The sequence below is a fragment of the Lathyrus oleraceus genome, chromosome 6 (assembly GCF_024323335.1).
Source record: "Lathyrus oleraceus cultivar Zhongwan6 chromosome 6, CAAS_Psat_ZW6_1.0, whole genome shotgun sequence".
NCBI classification, from domain to species: domain Eukaryota; kingdom Viridiplantae; phylum Streptophyta; class Magnoliopsida; order Fabales; family Fabaceae; genus Lathyrus; species Lathyrus oleraceus.
The window spans coordinates 510,200,990-510,228,750 of NC_066584.1; the positions used below are offsets into that span (position 1 = coordinate 510,200,990).

The 27,761-nt window shown below is 31.4% G+C and overlaps 1 protein-coding gene across 1 annotated transcript; it reads right to left on the bottom strand.

Annotated features, from left to right (window-relative positions):
- Positions 1-3,919: 3,919 nt before the first annotated feature.
- LOC127098087 (protein ALP1-like) lies at positions 3,920-6,944 on the bottom strand. Its single transcript, XM_051036588.1, has 2 exons — positions 6,507-6,944; positions 3,920-5,093 (listed from the first exon to the last, which is right to left on the bottom strand). Exons 1-2 carry the CDS (start codon positions 6,643-6,645, stop codon positions 4,048-4,050), a joined length of 1,185 nt encoding a protein of 394 aa, XP_050892545.1. The 5' UTR covers positions 6,646-6,944; the 3' UTR covers positions 3,920-4,047.
- Between the last annotated feature and the right edge of the window lie 20,817 nt (positions 6,945-27,761).

The window sequence follows — 27,761 nt, forward strand, 5'->3', positions numbered from 1 at the left end:
TGATGATCAAATAACGCCTAGGGTGTTAACCTTAGGGGTCCTGCACAGGATCCCTGGGCACCAATAACCAATAGCGCGTTGATAAGTGGATATTTTAAAATTAAAATTAAAAAAAAAATAAGTTAAAACAAAAAAAAGGGTGGAATAATGGATCAAACACATTATTTTTCTCCCTCTCCCCTCATTCTCTCTCTCATGTTCATGAATATTCATCATGTTCATCAATCAACCAAGAACAACAACAACAGTTTATCAAAGATCAAATCGAACAAAGCTCAATCGAATGAAAACCAGACATGGAATAGACTATTATAAGCCAATAATCACACATTGAGAGCACAACAACAATAATTTCAACAATCTATGAAGAGCAGTGAAATCCTAAAATCTAAATTAAATGGCAATGGTGAGGAATTGAGGCATGTAAGTATGGAGATATGATTATTCACATATTTCCATTCAATGCAATCTTGTTTTGCACCCACATGGAATCACATGCTTATACTTACATGCCTCATACTTATATTCCCATGCTAATGCCTTCCCTACACATAACCAACTCTCGCACCTGAATTTGGTTGCGACGACCATATTTGTGTTTTTTTAGGGTTTTATCGATGTTTTCCCTTTAAAAAATAAACTTCAGTGGAGACTCTGCTGTTATTTCGAGACATCGGATTTTTGGATGGTGCTATAGTTACTTTTCCTTGGGAAAAACACATGATTCATTGTGTAGTGAATCAATATACTATTTGGGAATATGAGGCCAACATTAAAGGGAGATGGAATTCTAGAAAATGGATCAATGAGAAGAGAATGAGAATGAATGTTAAAATTAAATTCGTTACCTTTAAGATCCATCTTATCATAATCTTATAGAATGAAAGGAAGATCATAAATACATGCAAAGTCTTCAAGGGATAGAGTGATATGGTCTTTCTTGACTTTGGAGTTGATGATACCATATTTGTAGGAAAGATTTGCATAAAACATTCTTACTAGTTCAGGGTACCTCTCTTGAGGTTTTTCAAACACAAAGTTCTTCAAGTCGACGGAGTTAAAGGCTTTCATGAAAGAGCAATTCTTGAAGAGATATTCATCCAAGTAGTAAGAGAAATATAATTCTGTATCAGTAAAACTCTCTACACCACAAAATTTACCCTCTCATCAGATTCTTCCTCTACAAACGCAAACCACTACATATTCATCGTTCTCAACTGGATGTCCTTCTCTTTCCTCTTTCTCTTCCCTTTCTTCCGCAACAACAATGAATATCCTTGTTGGAAAGACATTTGATCGTGACCTTTTCTATTACAATGATAACATGTGTCTCTAGTGGGTTTATCATATGGATTATTCTACCTATATACTGGTGTCTTACCTTGCGGCACACCACTAGGGCTGCTAGTCTCCTTATTCTCATGGTTGTAATCCCAGGTTGCTGCACGTTTTCCCTTATTGCTTACTAATTAATATTTATTCTGGGGAAAATACCTAAAAGATGAGAAATTTTGAGGGGATTTCTCCACCACAATCCATACAGTCTGCAAACCCATATTCTCCTGCAAAGATCCCTTTAAGCCACTAATGTATCGAGCTACCTTCTAGACCTCTGATTCTCCCAATTCATTACGTTCAGATAAATGTAGGAACTCAATTATGTTTTCTATTATAGTTCTCATTCCCTAAACACAATCTATATACATCTTATAAAGAATTTGTTCATGATCCTCCGATAAAAACTGCTTCAACATCAATTGTTTCATTCTTCACCAAGATCTGACCAACCCTTTTCTTTGCCACTGCCTATGAAGAACAAGTTTATCCCACCAGAAAACATAAATACTCTTCAGTCCGATCACAACCATCTTAACTTTCTTATTCTCAAGGATGCCTATGACGTCGAAGAATCTGTCTACGTCGATCTGCCAATTCAAAAACTCATCCACTGCCATCGTTTCATAGAATAATGGAATATCATCCTTCACTCGATAATCATGGTTATGTTGATTCCCATGATCAACTACCTTTTCCTTGTCGGGTTGTTCTTCTTCAGAACTCAAATTTTCAACAAAAATAACACAATTGTTTCCACTCCGCAAAACCCTAACCGGTTCCTTTCTCCCGTCTCTTCGCTGGTTCCCGTTGTTGTTGCGTTGTTCAGCCGAGTTGTTAAAGTCTTCATCTGTTCAGTCAAAGCAGTTAGGATCGTGGTAAAAGCTGTGGTAATTTCCTCAAGGTCTGCTCTGGTCAATGGTTGATCAACCTAAGAAAAGAAATAGGAGAAACTTGCTATGATACCACCTGCTTCAATCATAATCATGAAGGATTAGAAAGCGCTAAGCCTAGAACAAAAACACAAGTTTGCAAGCATTAACTTGTAAGATAAAGTTTTGGAATCTACCAAAAGAGAAAATACTTGAATTTATTATGATCAAAGATAACCTTGATGCCCATATCCAAAGTTGTTTAAATACATAAAAAAAATCCTAATGAACTTTTAATCCAAGACAGGAATAAAACAGAAAAAGAAATCTTAATTGACTTTTAGTCTAAATCAGACATAAAGTAGAAAACTACGGAAGGCCTGAAACAAACTCGGGTGGCTTAAAAGGCCCACATGTCATTGCAAAGAAATGAGTTGAACTTGTGGGCCGGTTCTCTATCTGGAAAGGTATAATAATAGTCATTCCTGAATCAGACGTCAAACCTGCATAATTTCTATCGAACATTTCCGATGCACGACTTCTTCTTCGATATACGCAATCAACCTTCCTATATCAAGAGTGATGATTCCAACAGAAGGTTCCGCAAAAGACCGGTACGCCGCATCATTTCCAGCCTCATGTTTTGCTAGATAGTCATCACAGACATTTACATTTTTAAGAATATGAAATATTTGAACTCGTCATTTCTTAGAGATAAATTCTTTAATATTGTAAAGAATTGCGGTATAGTGATGTCAAACATTAAAAGACTCTGAAATAAGCTTGATAGCAAAGTCGAAGTCAAAATAACAAATCATATTTAATTTATTTTTTAATTTAAATATACAATTGATCCCCATAATTATACCATTTTTTGTTTTAATTCATGTACTTTTCTTTTTTTAGTTTAAACCCGTACAAATATATGTAATTTAATTTTTGTTCCATGTATTAAAATAAATATTTCATATATTGTAGATATCAATTTCAATATAAACAAATTTCATTAGATTCAAAACAAAATAATATATATTTGCAAAGAACAATTATTAAACCAAAAAAAAACTGAAATCAAAACCAAAAATTATATATGAACCGGATACATATTTTAATATGTTTTTATAGCAATGATACTGTAACTAATATGTGGATACTAGTAATTTTGTAGATAATCATATGAACTTATTTTGCTACATCATTTTTCCCACTTCATATATGCTTGTTATCTACATTGACTTTGTTTAGCAAGACTTTTAGCTATCTTATACTAGTACTACTTTATTTGACTTGTTAATAAATTTGTTTGACCAAAATATTGATGCTCAATAAATAAGCTTATCTTCCTACTTAAAAATATGTGTGTCATATCCTATTTCAAGTAGCATTTGAGTATATAAATTATAATTTTTTTTAGTCAATTATGCCGCTAACCTTTTCACCTCAAACTAGTGCTCAACTCTATAAGACAGACCAAAAAAATTTAGTAGAATCAAAGAGATAAATAACTAGAAAGCAATGAAATTATAAACTCAGTACCAAAAAAATATTATAAACTAGAAACTGAATTTGTGTCCTGATTCTTGAGCTAACATTGAGCCCCACCAGATGCAGCAAGAAGTTATAAGATCTAGAATTCCAACTTTGAAAAACAGCCAAAATGAGCTCAAACCAAAGCTTTTTTTCCCACTAAAAAGTAGCATGGTTACATGCAATAAACCCAACCAAAATGATTTATATTTATTTGTGTCAAAGTTAGTTGTGACCAACAGGAAGATGGGAGTAAAAATCCATTTTAATACAACTCCAAATAAATTGTAACAATCACAAAAGAAATTATCTTTCAAGTTGACAGTTTGCCCGATAAGTAGCGAGAAAGCTTCTCTCTCGTAGCGTAGGCAGTATCGTTGGCGAAATCACAAGTTTGATCTTGATATCCTGAGTCATGATGGCGGCACAAGGGCATAGTGTCCTGCACTTCATCCTCCAAATGAATAACTATATTATGTAATATGCAGCAAACAAGAATCATTCTTGGTAACTTGTGCTTATCAGGCTTCCACATCACTCCTCCAATAATCTTCCACATTTCCTTCAACCTTGCCATTGCTCTCTTCGCCACCATTTGTGTTGCAGCAACCCTTTTGTTAAACTCAACCTGAGAATCAGAGAGGCCTTCACCTTGATAAGGAGTGATAAGCCATGGAAAAAGAGGAAACCCTGTATCCCCAATTATATACTCCCGCAACATTGTTCCGTCCGAAAGTATTTTCTTACCCCCGTTTAATCTCTTTCCTTCTTCAGTAAGTTTATAAAACGAAGAGCTTCGAAGAACATGATCATCACTCACACTTCCAGGCCATCCAGTAACTATGTCACGGAACCTCAAATCCGGATCCACAATGGCTTGCAGAACCATGCTGCAATTCTTCTCGCGGTCAAGCCATACACTACTCTCGGGGTCTACAGTTGGCAAAGTCATCATTATATGTGTGCTGTCAACTGCACCGCAGCAATTAGAAAGGCCCCGAATGTTCTCGAACTTGGACTTTATCAGTTCCATTTCCATTTCAGTTGAAGGCCAGCTAAGATGGCAGAGACCTCTCTCTTCCATTGCTTCCACAAACCGCCATGTTACCTGTGAAACAGTTGACTGGTTCATCCGAAATGAGTCACCAATGGTTGACAATGACTCGCCAGAGCTAAGCCTTCTAATAGCAACGGCTACTTGATCATTCAACGATAAACGTTTGCCATTTAAGTCAACACAGCCTGAGGATCTGGCCAGCATATCTTTTTCCACGAGAGAACATATATAGTTGAATGTCTTTCTCGAGATCTTGAAAACTGATTCGAATTTCTCAATATCCTTAGATTTAGCTAAAGGTCCTAAAATTTGCAAAATTAAAGCATGAGCAAATCAAACCGACATTAAGATTTCACATCATGTAGCATTTTATAAAGGCAGTCTGCAAGACACATGATATGCAATGACAGACATGATCTTATTTATATTATGAAAATTATTCGTAAAGAGATCGTTTATTTAAAATTGAGTTTCTTTGAATGACATGTTACGAAAATCCTTTTAATTTGTCAAGCAAACAACTTAAAAGTCACAATGCAGAAACATCGCTTAATATAAACACCTAGCAGCTCATTTATGAAAGGATTTTGATTGAGAAGTCGGCATAACAATGAATTGATAGAAGTAGTTTAACCGAAAAATATAGATTAGGGTTCATACCTCAGCATTGCTGATTTTATTCTCTTTCAAAATCTCTTCAGTTGCCAGTACACGGTTTTTAACTCAAAAGAACACATTTTTTATTGTATTGAGTATATCATTCTAACATTTACCCCCATTTATCATTTTAGGTAGAAAAATATTGCATGATTTTCTTCAAGAACTTCGACAAAATATCTTAATCCCACCCCGTGTTTAACGAATAAGCATTTACAGAATCTATACACTTCTACTTTCAATAAAATTTTCGATAAGTTGAACACAAAAATCCTATTCATGTTGATTAAAACTTGTAAACTATGAATCAAGAAATTTCACTTAAGCAATCTTATTGCTCAAGTATTTAGTAGCCGTCACTTATCAGCATAAAATGAGATTGTAAATTATTTGACTCGTCAAATCAAAAAGCAAAAACACCCGATCGATCACAGGAAGAAATATCATCAGAAATTGATATATCGGAGATGAAAGTCAAAATGCATAGCTGCTACATAACATCAATGCATATCAGTGGGAAAAAGTTGCCCAAAGCACTCGACTCTGTAACACCGATACCTCTGAACAAAGGCGTGTTCGGTGTCAGACACCGACACATGTGATTTAATCTAATTAATTAATTTTTTAAATTATTACCGGTGTCGACGTGTCAGAGTTATATAGAAAAATGTCAAGTAAACACTACATTGAGTAGAATCTACAATTGAGGAAGGTAATGAAGATAATGTTGATATTGTAAATGGGATCACACAAACTTTAACTGAAAAATCAATAAACATTATCATATCATAAAACGAGCATTCAAAATTTGTACGATTAAGCTTCAAAACAAGTCAAAATATAACAAATCAAACAAAATTACAATGAAAATATAAAAAATAATTCCCAATTAAAAAACAAAAATAACCTAAGCAATTGAAACACATTTAGGTCAAATATATGAGATTGCATTATTTATTAATTGAATAATGAGTAGTAACAAAGGTAAATTCAATAAAGAATAAGAACATGAATATGAAAAATTATAATAACAAAAAAGAAAAAAAATGGTATATTACCAGTGATTCTGTTGGAGAAGTGATACCACCAATCAAAAGGTTGAGGTTGATGAAGTTGAGGGTAGAATGGGGTTTCAATTGCAATGACATCTTTATTATCATTCTTCTTTCTCTTCTTCACTCCTCTTATGGAACCCATTCACAAAACAACACTATTCAAACTTTTCTTCACAACAATAACAAATTAAAAATCCTTAATCAAGAGATAATGATTTGAAGTGGAACAAGAAAGATAATAAAAAAAGTGATGAAAATTGAAAGCGTAAATAATAATAATAATAATAACAATAATATGAAAAAGTTATATAAATGGATGAATGAAAAAAAGTGAGTAAAATATTTGTGTTCGAGGGTATTATAGGGATGAAGAGAATGGAAATTGACGGAATATGAATATAACAATATATATTTTATTTATAATGAGAGTGAGGTAATGTTTGTTGAAGGACATTAACAATCACGACTTCTTCTTTTATGCTCGCCAAATAACATTTTATTACTTTTATCTTCCTTAACGTAGTCACGAACACATAGGAGAGATAGTGACCACTCGATCAAGATCGAACGGTTAAAATTTATACTTGTTATTATATATTATAAAATTAATATTTAAATATATATTTTATAGAACCATTAGATATCAATCAAATGGTAATTAGTAAGTCACATGCGTGAATTTAGTGCATAGCAAGAGATTCACGTTTTAATAAGGACGTGTTTGATGAATAATTTGTAAATGTTTAATGAGATGAGAGGTATATCTTAATTATGAGGTATTGCATAGCATAATTCTTATAAAGTGTATGTCTCTTTATTTTGTAATTTTTGGTGGATGTAGTCAAGATTTTTGATTTGATCTTTTATTTTGTTTGTTTTATTCATTATTTTTTTCTAAAGAAAACATTAATAAAATAGATATGAATTTTAAACATAAGAAGTGTAAAGTGTGCATGTTCCTTCTGCAGAAAGTTTCAGATGCCTTAGTAGGTTTATAACACAATATGATAGTTAAAACTTATCCACGGTGGTGAGAAGCCATGTACAATGATATTTTGAGGTAGTTTAAGATACATACTCATGTAGGGTGAGAGGATCTACTGATGACCGGTGATACTTGATAGCAAGCGTGTGATATAGGCAGTTGCGGATTAGGACAGAAATGAACGTTGTGCTCTATAGAGTGTAGAGAATGTGTATCACTTAGGTTATGTCATTTTCCCCTTGAGAAGATATTTATTTATAGAGGTCTATATGACCTAGGGTTTGAGTTATCCTCAGTGGTGTCAGTCATTCCCTCCCTCTCCGGGGAATTTATTGATCACCTATATTTCAAGAGTTAGTGGAGACTCATTCTTCCTTGACTCATATATCAGGGTTACTTCTGGGTGGGTCTCCAGATCATTGCCCGAGCGACACGACACATGGGGGAGTGCTCCCTAACATAGAAATTTTATAAATATAACACTACATAGTCCTTCAAGGACGAAGACTTTTCTAAAAGAGAAATGTTTTTCAACTCCTGAAATGTGCCCCTCGTCGTATCTATAATTGCTCTAGACGAGAGCGACCATGCTCACTAGGTGAGTCCCTCAACTAGGGCGAGTCCCTCAACTAAATATTTTTATATATTATATATTAGAAATTAATATTTAAATATATATTTTATAGAACCATTAGATGTCAATCAAATGGTTATTAATATGTCAAATGTGTGAATTTGGTGACTGTAATATATTCTCGTTTTAATAAGGACATTTGTTTATGGATAATTTATAAATGTTTAATGAGAGGAGAGACATACCTTAATTATGAGGTCTTGCATAGTCCATTCTTATAAATTTTTATAACAAAAAATATCTAGTAAAATAAGGGTGATAAAAGAGATTAAGCATATTGAATATGTCTTTGTCTTTCAATTTTTTTTTTCTGAGTATAGCCAAGATTTTTGACTTGATCTTCTATTTTATTTGTTTCATCCATTATTTTTTTTCTAAAGAAAACATTGATAAGATAGACATGAATTTTATTCACTTTTAAATCTAAGAAGTGCCGAGTTTGTTGAGGCCACCACAATTTTTTACGGGGCAATTCATGATTTTCGAAACAAGTTCTCTATTATATTTCTCACACCCACTTTATTTCTTGACAGACTTTTGTGGAGGTGTACCTAAACGGGCTCAGATACGAAGATTTTTTTCAAAACTCAGGTATGAGAACGATTACTATAAAATCATGTCCAAACATTACCCATTATCAACCCTACTTTGAATACCTAAAACTAACATTGAATATTTCAAAACTCGATCATGAATATAAAATACATAAATATCATTTTTTAGCCTAGTAGTTTAATGGTTGAAATTTTTTTATTTTTAAAATGAATAAATAAAATATCACAAATTCAAACTTATATCCTTATAGTTGAATGTCCTAACACAACAATCAACTGAACTGACTTGATGGAACGAATTCCATTTTTATCTAACAAAAATCAATAATTTACATTCCTTCATAATTATGTTATGGTTAGATCCAACTTTATTTCAAGTTAACTATTAAAAAAAATATTTATCATTTTTTAAAGTTGTACACGTTATTTATATTAATGTATATATATATATATATATATATATATATATATATATATATATATATATATATATATATATATATATATATATATATATATATATATATATATATATATATATATATATATATATATATGTGTGTGTGTGTGTGTATAAAATCAGGATCAAATGAGATCGATGTGTCAAATTTAATAACATGACATCTCCGATAACTCTTTACAGCATATCCGCATAATAAAATTCATTATTGGATTGAAATGTGTTATCATATAGATCATATATACAAAATTTAACATCAATCAAAAATCATTGATATGTTAACGAGATTCATAAAAATTATAGTCCTACAAAACTTTAACAAAGTCGTTAATTTTGATCCTTCTCTTTAACATATCAAATGATTTTGGATTGATGTTAAATTTTATAAAGATGATCTATATGATAATACCTCTCAATTCAACAGTTTTTTTTTATGCGGATATACGGTAAAGAGTTATCGGATATCTCATATAATTAAATTTAACACATTAATATATATATATATATATATATATATATATATATATATATATATATATATATATATATATATATATATATATATATATATATATATATATATATATATATATATATATATATATATATATATATATATATATATATATATATATATATATATATATATATATATATATATATATATATATATATATATATATATATATATATATATATATATATATATATATATATATATATATATACACTATCATTATTATTATTTTCTATTTAAACAATTTATACGACACAAAAAGGTCAAATTAATTATTAACAAATGGATCAGACATTTGACAAGTTTTTCCTTTCAATAAACCACATGTTAGACATGTGGCATATTTTACCTTAGCATATAGCTGTCCAGTTTTTTTACTCTTTTCAAAAAATAGATCTTTTAGACATCCAAACTTCCTCTTCTCTCCCATTCTCCTCATTCATTGTCTCATATTCCTCCATCATCTCCTGTTATGATTTCTCAAGGATCCAAAGATTCACCAGTTTTAACACTAGCTCATGCTCTTAACTTTCTTAAAACATGTAACTCATTTTTCATTCCTCAATATATTCATATCACTTTTTCACCATTGAATGCCTAGTATGTTGTCAAACATGCATTTCATTTCCTCACACCTCCTTCTTCTCTTTGACTGTATCTACTCTTTAGTGAATGTTTTTTATTTTCTGAAGAAAAAAAAATATCCGTTACTATCCCTTCATCGGTCATTCAGACCGAATCATACCACAATTCTCGAAAATATAGATAGTCAACAGTTTTTCCGACTTAAGAAAAAATGATTACCACTTTTTAGTATTTACTAAATCATAGGTTCAAGAGTCTTTATAAATACATCTCCCTTAGCATGAGAAAGACGAATCATAACTTAACCAACATACAAATAATACATAGTATGTCACTTCATGTCGTAAATACAACCATACAAGACTTATCGTTGCCGCGAGCATGCCCTAATTGTTATAAACATACTAAGCAGGGTCGGCCAAATCATATTGGAGATCCCGTTCTAATTTAAAAAATATACCCAAGTTTTTTTTAAAAAAATACAATTATAATAATAAAAAAATATATCAAAAATACAATTATGTATTAATTAAAAATAAATTTAATTATAATTATTTTGAATTTTAATCAATCTTGATTTTTGTATGTATTGAGTTTTTATCATAACATTTCTTTCCATTATCGAGTTTTTTTAATAATATTTTATTTATTTTTATTAATATTCATGAAAAAAATTTGAAAAATTCAAAATTTAGGATCTCATACCATTATAAGGATACCACACATACCTATACTTTTTTTCACTACATTAGTATCCGTTGTGGTGTCTCGTTATAACCAACCTGAATCACACTTTCTTCTATAATCACCACATTTACTTTCACTCTCGCTCATATATCCCGACATTCTCAATAAGGGAAGATAACTTCTTTTGTGATTGTTACAATTTATTTGAAGTTATGTTAAAATGGATTTTTACTCCCATCTTCATGTTGGTCGCAAATAACTTTGACACAAATAAATATAAATCATTTTGGTTGAGTTCAATGCATGTAAGCAATGCTACTTAGTGGAAAAAAAGCTTTGGTTTGAGTTGTTTTTATTGCTAATTTTTGTTATGTAAGTTTTCAGAGTTTGAATCCTAGATTATTTATCTGATGTGGCTCAATGTGTTAGCTCAAGAATCAGGACACATTCATTTACTAGTTTATAATTAAATTTTGGTAATAAGTATATAATTTCTTTGCTTCCTAGGTATTTATCTCTTTGATTCCACTATTTTTTTTGTCTATCTTAGAGAGTTGAACACTAGTTTGAGGAGAAAAATTAAAGGGATGATGGACTAAAAACAATAAATTATAATTTATATACTCAGAAGCTACTTGAAATAGGATATGAAACAAATACTACAAAGTAGGAAGATAAGCTTATTTACTATGCATCACTATTTTGGTTAAACAAATTTATTAACCAGTCAAATAAAGCATAAGCTAGCTAAAAGTCCTGCCAAACAAAGTCAATGTAGATAACAAAGCCTATATGAGGTGGAAAAAAATGATCTAGTACATAGGAAAAAAATGATCCGGTTCAGATATATTTTTTGGTTTTGATTTCAGTTTTTTTTTTTTTTTTAATTATTATTTTTGTAAATAAATATTATTTTGTTTTGAATCTAATGGAATTTGTTTATTTTGAAATTGATTTCTATAATGTATAAAATATTTATTTTAATACACGGAACAAAAAGTAAAATTACATATTTATAAGGGTTAAAACTAAACAAGCGAAAGTACATGAGTTAAAAATAAAAATTGTCTAGTTAGAGGGTTGAGAATAAATTTTCAAATGAGCCTCATCTCTTTATAATAATCTTAAAATAAAGAAAATATTATTATAGAGAGATATAATGTGGTTGAGGTGAAATAGTTAAGGAATCAAGTGGTAAAGATGTTATCGTATTCATCCTTATCTCTAACGACTTTTATAATGTATTGTGAAATATAAGAATATGTTGTGTCCTAGGGTTTGCCTTGTTGTATTTTTTTAGTTTTCTTACATAGTTGCATATTTTAGAGTTGAATGCTAAATTATTTTTTATGTAGGTATAAATTGAACTTTTTGTCCAAAGTCAACGCAATGTGGTTCTAGTCAATTAGTTAGAGTTTTGGATCAAAAAACACATTAAAAGTCTGATTCAAATCATGCCAAATCCCTATTCAAATAAACACTTGATTTTTGTAAAAATTTAAAAGTTTTGAAGTGTGACTCGAATCATATGTTAAATGTGAAAATCAGAAATTGATTATGTATTTTTGATTAAATCATGATAAGGGGCGACTCGAATCAAAAATTGAATATGAAAAACATGATTTTAATTTTGTATTTCTTATTTGAATAAAAAAAAGTTGATTTGAATCACAAAATGGCTTGACTCGAATCAATAATTGGGTGCATATTTTAGATTTTCGTTACATATTTCCGATTTGAATCATGGATTTGTCTGACTCGAATCAAGAAAATGGCTTATTTGAATCATAAAAACATTTTTCTTGGTTTTTTTAGTTCTTTCTTCAAATCATTCACTCTCTTGACTCGACTATACCACTTGCTCTTGAGTCGAATCAAATAGGCATTTTCTCTCATTTTTGTGATCTCTAGCACATATATAAATCATTTTTTAAACCCCTCTCATAACAATCTATGATTTAGAACACACAACTCACTTTTCTCTCAAACTTCCAAAAAACATTTTAAACTTTTGTTTTGAGATTGCAAGTGCAATTTCTCTTCATCTACGACCTTTAGCTTCTACCATTGTTGTTTGGTTTACCTTCTCAACCTATGGTATGAGATATATGCGAGGAGGTTCGTTTGCAATTAACGGTTTGTGAAGGTTTGAAGATTTCAAGTTAACATCTTTGTATGGTTGTGGCTGGGATTGATAATCCAGTAAGAAAAAGAAAGAGTTTATTTTCTCCAAGATAGCTTCGGTAGAACTGTGTGGAAGTTGCTACAGACAGAGTTAGAGTTTCTATTACCTTCATACAAAAATCAAGGCTCAGACAGGGAACCAATAAGACTTAGAAGAATTTGTTAAGGAATGTACGCTTGGAGCATAATTCTTGAGTTTGGAAGGTGGAAGTAAATATCGAGTGAAGATCTTGCACAAATTAGTTTCATACGCCATATACATTCGAAGAGAAGATTTAGATCAAAGTTTGTATAATTTTCAGCATCATCTCAAATCTTGAATGAAGAACTTGAATTATATATATAGTCTTGGACTCCCTCTTCCTTCACAAAACTAAGCGATGTGGGACTTCAAAGAACGTGTATCATATATATAGCATTGGACTCTCTCTTCATTCATACAACTAAGTGATATGAGACTTCTTCAACATGTATATTTTCAACCAACCCTAAATAAGACTTGAGCATTTATAAGTGGGTGAACTCACACACTTATCACCTTAAAGTTTTTGGTGAATATATGGTGTGTCTCTCACAAAAGTGTGTTGCTCTTAAAGAAAAGTTTCAAAGTAAAAATCTTCTCTCGTGTTGGCCCCCGAATTGATCCTAATATATAATATATTGTACAAGACATTAAACATACATCTACTATTTATGATAATATTTGACAATTATGTTTATTATAATATAATTAAACTAAGCAAAGAAGGTTAAGATGAATCTCTCAACTCAATTCTTGGCATGGTATCAACTAGTCTTGATAATCAAATATTTATGCATCATTCTTTTAATTTTATCATCTTCTTCCTCATCAAACAAAAACCAATAATCTCACATAAATGGAAATATCAACACCATAAGATGATCCAATACAAATAACACAATAGATTTTAAGGAATTTAACATAAAACTCTAAATATTCATCAAATTCGATGAGAAAATTATGTTGTTGTGGAGTCAATAGGTAAATCGAGTAATCACAATTCATAATCTTCAGGGTTTCATTATGAACCCTTAATAATTGTGTTTTGAACTAAAAAAACAAGAAGAGATTAAGATCCAACATTGAGTATTTGCCTCAAAACAAACTAATCATGGAGTTTTTTAATATTGATAAGGGATCCAATCACATATGAATATTTGGTTGGCCCTATGCTCAATAACCACTTTCCATTAAAGACATTGAATTTGGTTGGCCCTAACCGTTATATTTTTCTTAAAAAAACATTTTTGACATAATGGTAACTTCATTTTTTTTATTCTCAATATTTTTAAGAATTTCTCACAAATGTTATAAAATTTCAAAAATAATCTTGTCTAGAAAGTTATCTTACAAACACATTTGTTACTTTTATCGTTCATTTGATCTCATGCAATAAAATTTAAAGGAGTGTGTTTTAAAAGTAATTTCCGGACATCTGCGTTATCTTATATTATTTCGGATAGATAATGTTGTTCGTTCCACATTTAAAAAATCAAAGTCAATTGAAAAGTATGAATATGTTTGAAAAATAATTTTCACAAAGGAAAACTTCAAATTTTCATAGCATAACAATTTATTTTTATCAATTTAGTTGGTTAAGTGGTTATTAAAGTTGAATTTGGTCGGTTTGATCCCACAATCATAATTAGAAGAAATTAAAACCAAACTAATCTCTAAATTAGAATAGGTGATCCAGTAAGCCAGATACTGTAGTGAAAACCATTCACCACAAAAATAAATAATCCTTTTTTTAAGAGAAAAACTATAAAAAATTGTTAATTACTATAAGTATAGGCTTAAATATATTTTCGAACCATCAAAATTAATTTTTAATTCTCATTTTTAAAAATGGTTTTTCTGGCACGTATTGAAATTTCTTTGATATCCCATCATTATATAATTTACATAAAATAATTTTGCAATAAAATTATCAAGTTTATTATTATTTTTATTTAATATATTAAAATTATCTAAATAGTAACAATAATAATTGATCCAATGAAAAAAATTGTGTTCTTCAGAACTAATCTCAGAGTGGGAGGAGTAGTTACAAACACTTTGACGACTAAATAATAATAATATGTACTCAGATTGAATTGACCTTTAGAGTTATATACCATAAAATCTTCTTTATGGGACTGGTCTTGAAAGACACATATTTGTAAATCATATAATTATAATATTACATGTTCTAACTTATCCCATTATATTTGAGTTTATCTTTTCTTTTAATCTGTTCATCTCTCTAAGTTTTAGTGGGTTGAAAACCCGCCTGGTTCAAGACGATAATAAAATTCAATTTTAGAAAAAATAAATTTAAAAAAACATCACCATCACCATCATCCACTTATCTCGGTTAAAAAATAATTAATAACATCTTAAATACAATAAAACAACAAAATCCTTAAAAACTACTACTTCAATTCATAAATATATAAGAAATTCTTCTATCGACACACCTTATTGATTCCGCCCATGGTACTAAAACTCGGTGGAATCCCCACATACATTTCCTCCTCTGGTTTCCATGCAAGAACAAATTTTTAACATCAAAATATTATAATTCTCGTATAGAATAAACAACAAGAGATAATAAGATTCGAACAACATCCATCTTTGTCATTGGTGCAAATGTCTCCTCGTAATCAATTTCATATGTATGAATATAACCTTTTCCACTAGGCTTGCCTTGTAACGATCAAGAGTGTCATCTGATGTATATTTTACAATATAAATCCATTTCAATAGAAGAATCATTTTCAATACTTATCTTTGGTTCATGCAATTGAAGTTGCTTGTGGCACAAATCCGATTTTTTTTCTTCTAATACACTATAATTAGTGTTGAAGGTGTTGGTTCTTGCAAAACAAAAAAACTATGGAGAAACAAATATAAGACTGGATGTAGATTCAGGACTATGACTAGGAATATGTTTAATATTAATAGGATACAACTAATACTCATAAGTAGGCTCAACTATTTTAGTGAAGTTATGGTTAAGGATCAGAAACTCAAACTTAGAGTCAAATTGTCATTCACGCTTTCCCCGTGATGCTAAACACAGGTGAAATATGATACATTTGTGAAAAGTGATATCTTTAGAAATAAAATACTTATGAGTAGAAGGATGATAACATTTATACCCTCTTATGTTATGAAGATAACCTATAAATAGACGTCTAAGGGCACATTAATCCAAATTAGTTTGATATTGCTTATGGGCAAGGAAAAAAACTACATAACAAAATACATGAGATACAAAATCCTGTAAAAGTAGAAGGAAAAAGTGAGAACGTGATCTAAACAATACTAACATTACTTATAATATAAGATTACACGTGATTAATTAGATAAGTAGCGGTCAAAATTGTTATATGACAATATGATTTTGTAAGAGACATTTGGAAAGGGAAGACTTTGAGCGACTTCAAGTAAGTGACAGTTTTTTATTTTTAGAATAATATTTTATTGTGGGATCGTTGACACATGTGAATTCATGGATGATGCCATGTCTACAGAAAAAATTGTAAACTTATGATTGGTAAATTCTTTACCATTGCTAGAAGTATTATTTTATCATCTTTCGCATATTGTGTTTATATCATACTATAAAATTGAATAAAAATTATGATACTTCTGATTTATTATTCATTAGGAAAATCCAAAATACTCAAGAAAAGTCATCAACAAAGGAAACAAACCATCCTTCACCAGAAATGTTAGAAACATGGGTTGATCCCCAAACATCATAATGACTAAGATCAAATGGTTCAACACTTTTAGCAAGACTCGAAGGAAAAATAGTTTGATTAGGTTAAAATAAACGGACAAATATCACACTTACAAGACTCGACAGATTATTGTGAAAATAGAGATGGAAACATACACTTCATTAATGAAAAAGGAGGATGATCAAGATGTTTTTGCTGAAGCCATATTTGAGAAGAAGAAGATGACTATGAATGATTTTGAAATGCATAAGACAACACCTTTAGTTCAATTGATGAATTAAAGAGATAGTATAACCCTCCCCATATTCCTTAGCAACTTTAATCGTTTTTCCCGTTGTAAGATCCTATGTAATTTTACAAATAGAGATAATGTTATTTGATAGAATAGGGACATGAAACATATCTTTTAAATTAAAAGATTAAAGATCAATGTCTCGATAACTATCAAATAGAGTATGAGAACCATCTTAAATAGTAACATACAAAATGTCAGAAGGAGAAATATTCTTCAAAAAGTTTTTAGAATCAAATAGATCATGTGATTAATGATACCTTAGTCAAGGATTGAAGCACTCTTGGAGCCAATATCGACAACATTAAAGGTAAAAGTCCCAATAGAACTGTTTTAAGCTATATTGGTTGATACTTACAAAAGTGTCTTCTTAGAAGAAAAAGAGAAGCTAGAATCCCAGCAAATAATACCAAGAGACATGGAAGTTTCGTTCTGATTTTTTCCTTTTTTTTCTAATGAAAAAAATAAAAATAAAAATTGAATGAATAATATTGATTTGAATAATATCAATGGAATGAATAGTGCCAACGTTGGTCACAAACGAACAATGCTTTTAGGATTTTCAAACAAATTCTGATTAAGACAAAAATGAATAAACCGTGATGAATAAGGCTAGGGTATAAGCGAAAGCAAGACCCTTAAACTTGGGAGCTCGTGAAAATATGTAGAAAAAACATTTTAATATATTTCAAAGTTGTTATTTATAATAGGATAGTAAATTAGTTTATAGAGATAAATTAAACCTAATAGACTAATTTAATAAGTTCATACTAATAAAATAAATTAAGCTTAAATAGTTTTTTGATCCATGTAAGTTGACGTGTTTTTTATTTTCGTCCCTATATCTTTTTTTGGAACAAGTCCTTAAATGTTGAGACCCATTTCATTTTCGTCTTTGCATCTTTTTTTTTGAACAAGTCCTTAAATATTTTTTAAATATCTAAAATTTCGTTTTAGCTCCTCAAAATATTTCATTCAAAGAATGATCCTTTTAAAAAATTTCATCAACACTTTTGGTCCCTAATAATAAAATCATTGCTAAAAATATTGTTAATTTTGTCGCTAAATAATAAATCACTGTTAAAACGTTGCTAATTCAGTTGCTAAGTTGTTACAACTGTTTGTAAGTTGCAGGAGGGATCAAAAGTTAAATTTTGTTAGGAGGACCATTCTTTAAAAACAATATTTTGAGGAATTAAAAACAAAATCTGAGAAATTAATTTTTTTACAAAAAAAAATCTTTTTTTTTTATTTTCGGGAAAAATCATTTGTTTTTGTATTTTTTTGGAAAAAAAACAATTTTTTTTGAATTTTTTGTATTTTCATAAAAAAAAGACTTTTTCGAAAATAAAATTGATTTTTGGTATTTTCCTCAAAAAAAGTATTTTTTAACTTTGGGGAAATTTGTATTTTCTAAAAAAAATGATTTTTTAATATTTTAAAAAATCAATTTTAAAAAAAGAAAATCATTTTATATTAATTTTTAAAAAAAAATATGGAGATAAAAAAAATCTATTGGATCATTAAAATGTATAAAATGGATTAGATCAATCCATACATATAAATGGATGGATTTAGGTCAATCGATTAATTTAACTTTTATATAGTTGTTGGATTAGATAAATTTTATGATGGATAGATTAGATGAATTTTGTCATAATATATCAAATTATCACCCTTATCTCGTAATAACTTATCTAATAACTTATGAGGAAGTAGCCAACCAGCCAATGCATTTAGAGGAATGGGCTAGACTCCCACATTATGACAAACCAATGTTCAAATCTTGATTGTCTGAAATGTTATCTAATGATTGATTTATAATGATGCCAGCCTTATATATCTATGTCATATGATATTGTCTTCTTTATTTTCTAATTAAAGTTACTTCTAAATCAGAATTTGTTGATTAAAGTTGTGGTGAGAAACATGTAGTAAGACATGTCAAAGAGGTAAGTTTGACATTTTCCATATGACATTAAAGTTAGAGTATCATACGTCATTTATCACACTAGTCAGACAGGCACACACATGCATAAACATCACTTTCTGCTTGCTGAGTATGCCCTTGTTTTTCTTATAGGTTCATTTTTCTAGACCTTCATTCAGCCATCATGGTTTTTTCTTGACACAGTAAAATATAATCCAATTCATGGTTCCAATCCATCCATTCAAGAAAGGGTTGAAGCTTTGGAAGTTGTACAATATATTAAGGAAACATACTATGTCTGGAAGTGCGAGATAGTTTCCACTAGTAAGTTTATGGTTATATTTCAATTCTTGCTGAGTATCGACATCAAGGTGGCATAGTTAGTGAAGGGGGTGTCTAAAGCATATTGCAATAAGCATGGCCACTACGACCATATTTTCACTTTTAAGTGTTGATTTTTATCTACCGAAATAATTTCTTTTTTGTTGATAGTTGAGAATTTTTAAAAAATTCAAAATTATAAGAAATTTAAATGATTCAATTGAAATTTATTTATTTTCAAATTCTTTTGTTTGGATGTAGTCTTAAAATGACTCTTTATTATAATTTTGGGGGTCATTTTCATAAATTTTAAAATTTTTGATCCAAATTCAAAATATAAAAAATAGAAATCAATTTGCAATTTTTTTAAATTCAAAGGGACTAATTTGTAAAACTTAAAAATTATTGAGGACTTATTTGCAATTTTTTTAAAAAAATTGAGGATGAAATTGAAATTTTCATTAAATATAAGGTTCATCTATCAAAATTTGAAAAATTAATAATAAACAATTTAACATTCAAATTTTATAGAGTGGAGGAGCAATTTCAAATTCTTTACTTTTTGATATCATTTTAAATTTCTTGAATTTTACTTGAATAAAATACTTCATAAATTTAAATCATTTTAAAAATTCTCCATAATTTTCTTCCAAACAATGAAATGGCAGTGAGTAATTTTAAATTTCCTAAAAGAAAATATTTCCTCATTAAAATGCTTCATCTAAAAACACTCTTAGATTTTCCCAACAAACCTCGGCAATAGGACTTCCCAGCAAATCCCGACAATAGGATTTCCCGGTAAATCTCAGTAGTAGATTTTCACCAATAAATCTTGACAGTAGGATTCCCTGAAAAATCTCAGCAGTAGATTTCCCCAACAATTCTCGATAGTAGGATTCTCTGGTAAATCTCGGTAGTAGATTTCCTTAGTAAACCTCAGAAGTACGCTTCCTCAGTGAATCTCATAAGTAATCTTCCCCAATGGAACTTCTTCAAAAAATTTGTCCTAGTTAATCACTAGTGAATCTCCTTTTTATTTATTGTCGATCTAACCATCAGTGTAAGCGGTTGAGGTGGATCATCCAATCCCTTGTCGGTCTAACTATCAGTGTAAGCGACTGAAGTTGATCATCCCAATCCCCGATTGATCCAACCATCAAATACGCGGTTGAGGTGGATCATCAGATCCCTTGTTGATCTAACAATCAGTGTAAGCGGTTGAAATTGATCATTCTAATCCTTGGTTGATCCAACCATCTTTGTAAGCGGTTGGGGTGGATCATCCAACCCCTTGCAATCTAACTATTAGTTTAAGCGACTGAAGTTGACCATCCCAATCCCCAGTTGATCCAACCATCAGTGTAAGCGACTGAGGTGGATCATCCAGTCCCTTGTTGATCTAACTATCAGTGTAAGCGGCTGAAATTGATTATCCCAATCCCCGGTTCATCCAACCATCAGTGTAAGCGGTCGGGATGGATCATTCAATTCCTTATTGATCTAACTATCAGTGTAAGCGGCTGAAGTTGATCATCCAAATCCGATTAATCCAACCATCAGTGTAAACGGCTAAGGTGGATCATTCAATCCCTTGTTGGATTCAAAATTTTAGGGGGTAAATCTAAGGTTTCATTTTGTTAAGGGATGAGATTTTCAAAATGAAACTCTTAGATTTTAATGACCACTACGCCAAATAAGGGAAAAGAGGGCGCTTATTTTGGCCTATAACAGCGCTTTTAAGCGCCCTCTAATCTGGCGCTGGCATAGGTAAAGACAGCGCTTTGTTTTCCTGGAGAAAGCGCTGTCTAAAGGCCCACATTATAGTGCGCTTTATGAAAAAAGCGCCCTCTGGAGTGGTCCATAAAGGGACACCTTAGAGGGCGCTTTCTGGAAAAAGCGCCCTCTAAAGTTGTCAATGTAAAGTGTTTAGAGGGCGCTTTCTGGAAAAAGCGCCCTCTAAAGTTGTCAATGTAAAGTGTTTAGAGGGCGCTTATTTTTTTTAAATAACTAACACTTTAGAGGGCGCTTTCTGCAGAAAGCGCCCTCTAAAGTTGTCAATGTAAAGTGTTTAGAGGGCGCTTTCTGGACAAAGCGCCCTCTAAAGTTCTCAATGTAAAGTGTTTAGAGGGCGCTTATATTTTTAAAATAACTAACACTTTAGAGGGCGCTTTCTGCAGAAAGCGCCCTCTAAAGTTGTCAATGTAAAGTGTTTAGAGGGCGCTTTCTGGACAAAGCGCCCTCTAAAGTTCTCAATGTAAAGTGTTTAGAGGGCGCTTATATTTTTAAAATAACTAACACTTTAGAGGGCGCTTTCTGCAGAAAGCGCCCTCTAAAGTTGTCAATGTAAAGTGTTTAGAGGGCGCTTTCTGGACAAAGCGCCCTCTAAAGTTCTCAATGTAAAGTGTTTAGAGGGCGCTTCCTACAGAAAGCGCCCTCTAAAGTGTTAGTTATTTTAAAAAGATTTGTTTGAAAAACAGTGGATATTTAATTGGTAACCTGTTCGCATGCTGCAAAAGTGTAAAATTCATATTGATTTCATCCTTTAATCCAATGTTATACACCATTAATCCATTGATATATACAACATGAATCCATTTATATACAACATTAATCCTCCATATATACAACATTAATATATGATTCTTTGATCAACAATATACAACAACATATTCATGATTTAGTAAAAGTACAACAACAATATACAACATATATACAACAACAGCATACAACAACAACATTCCATACATATATGTACAACAATATACAACCTAGCTATATGATTCTTTGATCAACAATGAATTGACACAATTCATCCTTCATTTCATCCAAATGAGCTCTTGAGTAAGATTTGTATTCCTCAAAGTACTACAATTAAGAGAATAAAACATATTCATGATTTAGTAACAAATTAGATTAGTTATCCGATAATATTAAAATAAACCCTAAGTTATTATTCCATACCATTTTGGGATGTCTATACGATTCAATGCAATGATATCTCTCATAAATCTCAATACAAAAAATCCGCAATCGACCGAATTATTTTGCTGAGGACACTACACAGAAAAACAAACAATATATATATAGTTAATTTCTTACAAACACTATTATAAGCAAAAAAACAAACACTATTATAAGCAAAAATAAGATACTTAATATATACCTGAACTCTGACCCAGGTAATGTCCTTCCTAATGCGGTAATTCTTTTTCGATCTAAATTTTAGTATTGCCCTAACAAAATAAAAACGTATATTGAGATCAATCTGACAGACATAATTAAATATAGAAATACACACGAATATTTTGGGGGAATTTCACTTACGTGTCAACCGTCTTCTTCAAACCCGGATATTTACTCCAATCACCCGATAACGAATTGAGATAATACACTATTAGTCTCGAAAGATCCATAGCAACCAACACCCAGTGGCCACTGTAAAATAAAACAAAAATTTAGATGAATGAAAATTTTCTACGTAAAAGATATACATATATAGATTAGAATGAAATTATTAGAAAGAAAATCTAACCCGTTGCCAGAATTAAACGGTAAAAAATACAAACTGGGTGTAGTATTATCGTCGGCCGCCATGAATCTATCGACTAGATCATTCTTTACGGATGTTGGATTTTTCGATATTAACGTTGCGTTGACACGGGAAGCAGCAATAAAATTGAAACGGTTACACAATTCAGTTCCCCGCATCAATTTGTCATACATATATCTTAAATAGAAACATAATAAATATTAGACTACTCATTGAAATGTGTAAATAAATTGTTCAACTAAGTAAATTATAGATTGATCGGAGTACCATATGTATGTATGAATGATAGCGATGCCCAATTCGTCGTGCTCAAAAAGTTGTTGCATGTCCTCCTTTTCAATTATTTCGAAATGAGCTTTTTCGAAAACACCTTCATCAAAATCTATACTACGAATGGACCCGTCCATAATATCGGACTCTTCCACCATTTTCTCAAGACGCATCATAATTTGAGATTTTGTCCCGGCCGTCGTTGGAATATCCTTCGTTGGAATATCCTTACCATCGCTTTTCAACTTTCGACCGGGAACCTAAAAATTCATATAAAATAAATCATTACTTTTTGTGATGCAAAAGAATCGTTGTGTATATAATTCAATGGGTATATATATTTATACCTCTTTTTGAGATGCAACCGACTCGATGCGTCTTGAAATCCCTTTACCAGCTTTAGGGGTGGGTCTTGTAGGAGTTTAACATTACCATGTAATAAGGATTGATTAAATATCATAATTGTAGCTGAATTGAAATGTGAATTCTAAATATTCATAATCATTTAGAACATATATACCTCGGCATCAGGGAAAATTAGATCTGACGGCCAACCAACAAAGGATCTGACTGCATCTCGTATCAACGTTGTCTCTGAAACAACGTCGGGTAATGGTAGACGGGCGTCCGTATCTAATACGAGGTCAACCGAAACTTTCATAAATCCCACCGGGAGGGGATTATGGTGAAGTAATTCACCCGAAGTATTGTGCACTTTTCCCTTGCCAACCATGCGATAAGTTGGTGACGATAGATACAGCTGACAAGGTGAAATGCCCTAAACCAATAATAAATGTTATTGTTAACTTGTATATGTGTCAAGTAAAAAAGTGCTATTTTAATTTCATAATAACATATATAATTACCTCGGGAAATTTCGGTTGATGATTGATACTAGCTCGGTCACTAGTATCTTTTGCCTCGGAAGCGCACCTTTCCTCTCTATACCTTGCATTCTCGTTTTGCAGTTGGAGTACTTGTGCCCTTAACTCCGCCAAGGTCTCCATCACCTCTTTGTTGGTAGGATTTTTTGTTTTTGTTTTTTTTATAAAATGACGACGGAGTCACACCAAAACCCTTACCCCTCACACGACCGGAATACTCAGGAACATTTAGTACTCGACTAAGTACGCTCCTGCAATCCTGGACCTCGGTTGAAGGTACGGTTTGGGATAAAGTCTCCTGAAATATTATTAGAGGAGATTAAAAATGAATTATATGTCTAACAAAATTTTCGATATAATTAAAGAAATAATGTTACATATACTTACACATTCGTCATAAACATTTTGGACCGCTTCAACGACAGCCCCATCCTTCCCAACCCGAGCAGCCTTCCATAATACGTGGTCCGGAAGAGATGTTGCGTCACTTTTCTCCTCGGCTAGCTACACATTGAATTAGATTATAAGATCATCAATTATAACATATTGTGACAATGTATAAGCTCATAGCATTTGAATATACTCACAATTCTTTGTTGTAACCGTGCATAACCCGTACGCCCTTTTTTGTACGGATACGCGGGTTTTGATGCCCTTTTCCTATTTATGTCGCTTATTTCCTGGATAAAAAAGTTTAAGGCATATTAGAACCAAGTAACTTAACAATTGTATAATACCATAATTAATAGACATTACATGGAATTTTTCGTTTCTTCGTTTGGCGACAAAGTTATCCCATTCATCGGCTGAAATAATCTCGGCATACTTCATTGGCCGTTCTCCTTCAACAAATTTTCCTTCCTCATCCTTGAGAAATTTGTTGCACAAAAAGGATCGAAATCCTCGGAGTCTTTTTCCGGCCAATTGAATACAATATTTTTTGCCGGCTTTCATCGATGTGAAAGGATCTCTAAAAAACATACAAATGGAGTGTGTTATTATAAAGTAATATTATAACAATATATGGTTAACAAATAGTCAACAAAAAAAACATATAACAATATATGGTAAGTACCTGTATCTCCGACCATATTTTTTCCTTGCCAACCTTCAAGTCCGGACTTCTCCAATTATCACATGTAATCGGAATATGTTGGCGAACAAGGAAACCAATGTAACTTGCCAACATTGAACCGTTAGGCTCAATTAGTTGGTCTTCAGCACTCCAATGTACTTCAAATTTTACACCCTTGTCTCTTGCACGAATGATTGACTTCATAACAGTCAATCCTCGTTTGATTTCTTTTTCAACATTATTACGTGATTCATTCGCGGCATGGGTATCGTCTTGGTTAGCCATTTTATCTGTAATATAGAAATGATTTAATAAGACCCAAGTAAGACAATGATTCAATACGTGAACACATTTACTGCATGCACAAACTTACTGCATACACATTTACTCACACACACCTACTGCATGCAAAAGACCAATGCAAACTTATGGTGTTTGGAACATGAACAAACTTGCATCCATAATCATCAAACTTCCAAGCACAAGCTCAAACACACTTCAAATATATCAGTTTTCAATCAGAAATAAAAAACTCAGTTTGCCCTAAACAACATTAATCAACATAATGCACAAAATGAAAAACTAAGTTTAGAAAATGCCCTAATCAAACACATGAAGAAAGTGAACGGTAACGATGGAGAAGAGAAATACCTTAAAGGTGACGGTAACGATGGAGAAGAAAGTGAACAGTGACGGTGGAAGAGGTTAACGCAGTGAACGTGAACGGTGAGGGAGGGAGAACGAACGGCGACGATGACGGTGAGGGAGGGAGAACGAACGATGAACGGTGAGGGAGTAATCGCAGTAGAGAGTATTCGCAGTTGAGAGAAAACGAAATAGCTTATAGAGAGGGAAAATAAAGAGACATGCAGTATATGTTATATTTTTAATGTTTACTAAAGGGGACCTTAGAGGGCGCTTTTTTAAAAAAAGCGCCCTCTAAAGGGGGCCTAAGAGGGCGCTTCTGAAAGCGCTCTCTAAGGCTTTCCAAAAGCGCCTTCTAAACTGGAAATGTACATGGACTTAGAGAGCGCTTTTTCAAAAGCGCCCTCTAAGGGTAACCTTAGAGGGCGCTTTCACAAAAGCGCCCTCTATTGTTGTCCCTCCATTTTTTTTTGGCTTCACTTTAGAGGGCGCTTAGTTACAAAAGCGCCCTCTAAAGGGGGCCTAAGAGGGCGCTTCTAAAAGCGCTCTCTAAGGCTTTCCAAAAGCGCCTTATAAACTGGAAATGTACATGGACATAGAGAGCGCTTTTTTAGAAGCGCCCTCTAAGGTTACCCTTAGAGGGCGCTTTCAATAAAGCGTCCTCTATTGGTGTCCCTCCATTTCCTCATTATTTTTTCGCTTCACTTTAGAGTGCGCTTTGTTACAAAAGCGCCCTCTAAAGTGCGCTGTCTATTCCAATAGTATGCTCCTTATTTTTTCTCTTTACTTTAGAGTGCGCTTTTGTAATAAAGCGCCCTCTAAGGGGCGCTGTCTATTCTAGTTTTTGGCGTAGTGGACAAAAATTTGACATTAAAGTCTTAAGTGATATAATTTATGGACTTGTTAAGGGATTAGAGTTCCATTCTGTTGTTAGATTCTTCTATGATTAATTTGTTGATCGATTTATGTAGTATTGTTTTATGAATAATGAAGTTCTTTAAAATGATTGTTAGAGTTAAAATATGTTTCTGATCCTCTTACATATCTCACATTTCACTTTTAGTCTCTCAAAATATTTTATTTAAATAATGGTCTACCTAAAAATTTTAGTCTACACTTTTGGTCCCTCCTGCTAAATTTATCGTTAAAATCGTTGCTTATTCGGTCTCTTGGTAGTAAACTGTTGCTAAAATCGTCGATAATTATGTCGCTAAGTTGTAAGAGGAACCAAAAGTGTGAATACAAAATTTTAAGAGGACCATTCTTTAAAGAAATTTGTTTAAGAGACTAAAAATGAAATATAAGATATTTATAAGGATCACATTCATATTTATCCCTAACTTTTATACACAATAATTTTTATTTTATAAATAATGAAGTTCTTTATAACTTTTTCTATAAAGATAAAACGCTATAAATCAAAAGAAAAATTATTACGACTTACGATAGAGCTTATAAGAGAGTGCTATTAAAAGAGGGTATGTAATAGCGTTCAATTTTAACAAGCTATATTAGATAATATTTTAAAAATCGAACTCGAGAATGAACCGGTGAAACTTATAATTTAAAGTTCAATTGATTCATAGTTTAAGGTTCAATTGATTCATAGTTTTAATATTGAACCGGTGAAACTTCTAGTTTAAGCTTGAGGAATGCATGTTAAGTTTTAATATTGACATATTAATTTATTTATTTTTTAATTACAAAATGGTCAATTTGATGCATTTTTTGAATCAGACGGTTTTATAAAATCGACTCTGATTCTTTAGTTCGAATGATTTTGAACGGTTTTTTCAAATTTTATTTTGGTTTTTGATCCACTGACGATTTTAAAAGGTTGACCCAACCAGATTCATCTTTGATTCTTGATTCATATAGACCTCTCGGTCCATATAGACCTCCTTAAACATGTGAATTGAATGGTTTGATTTA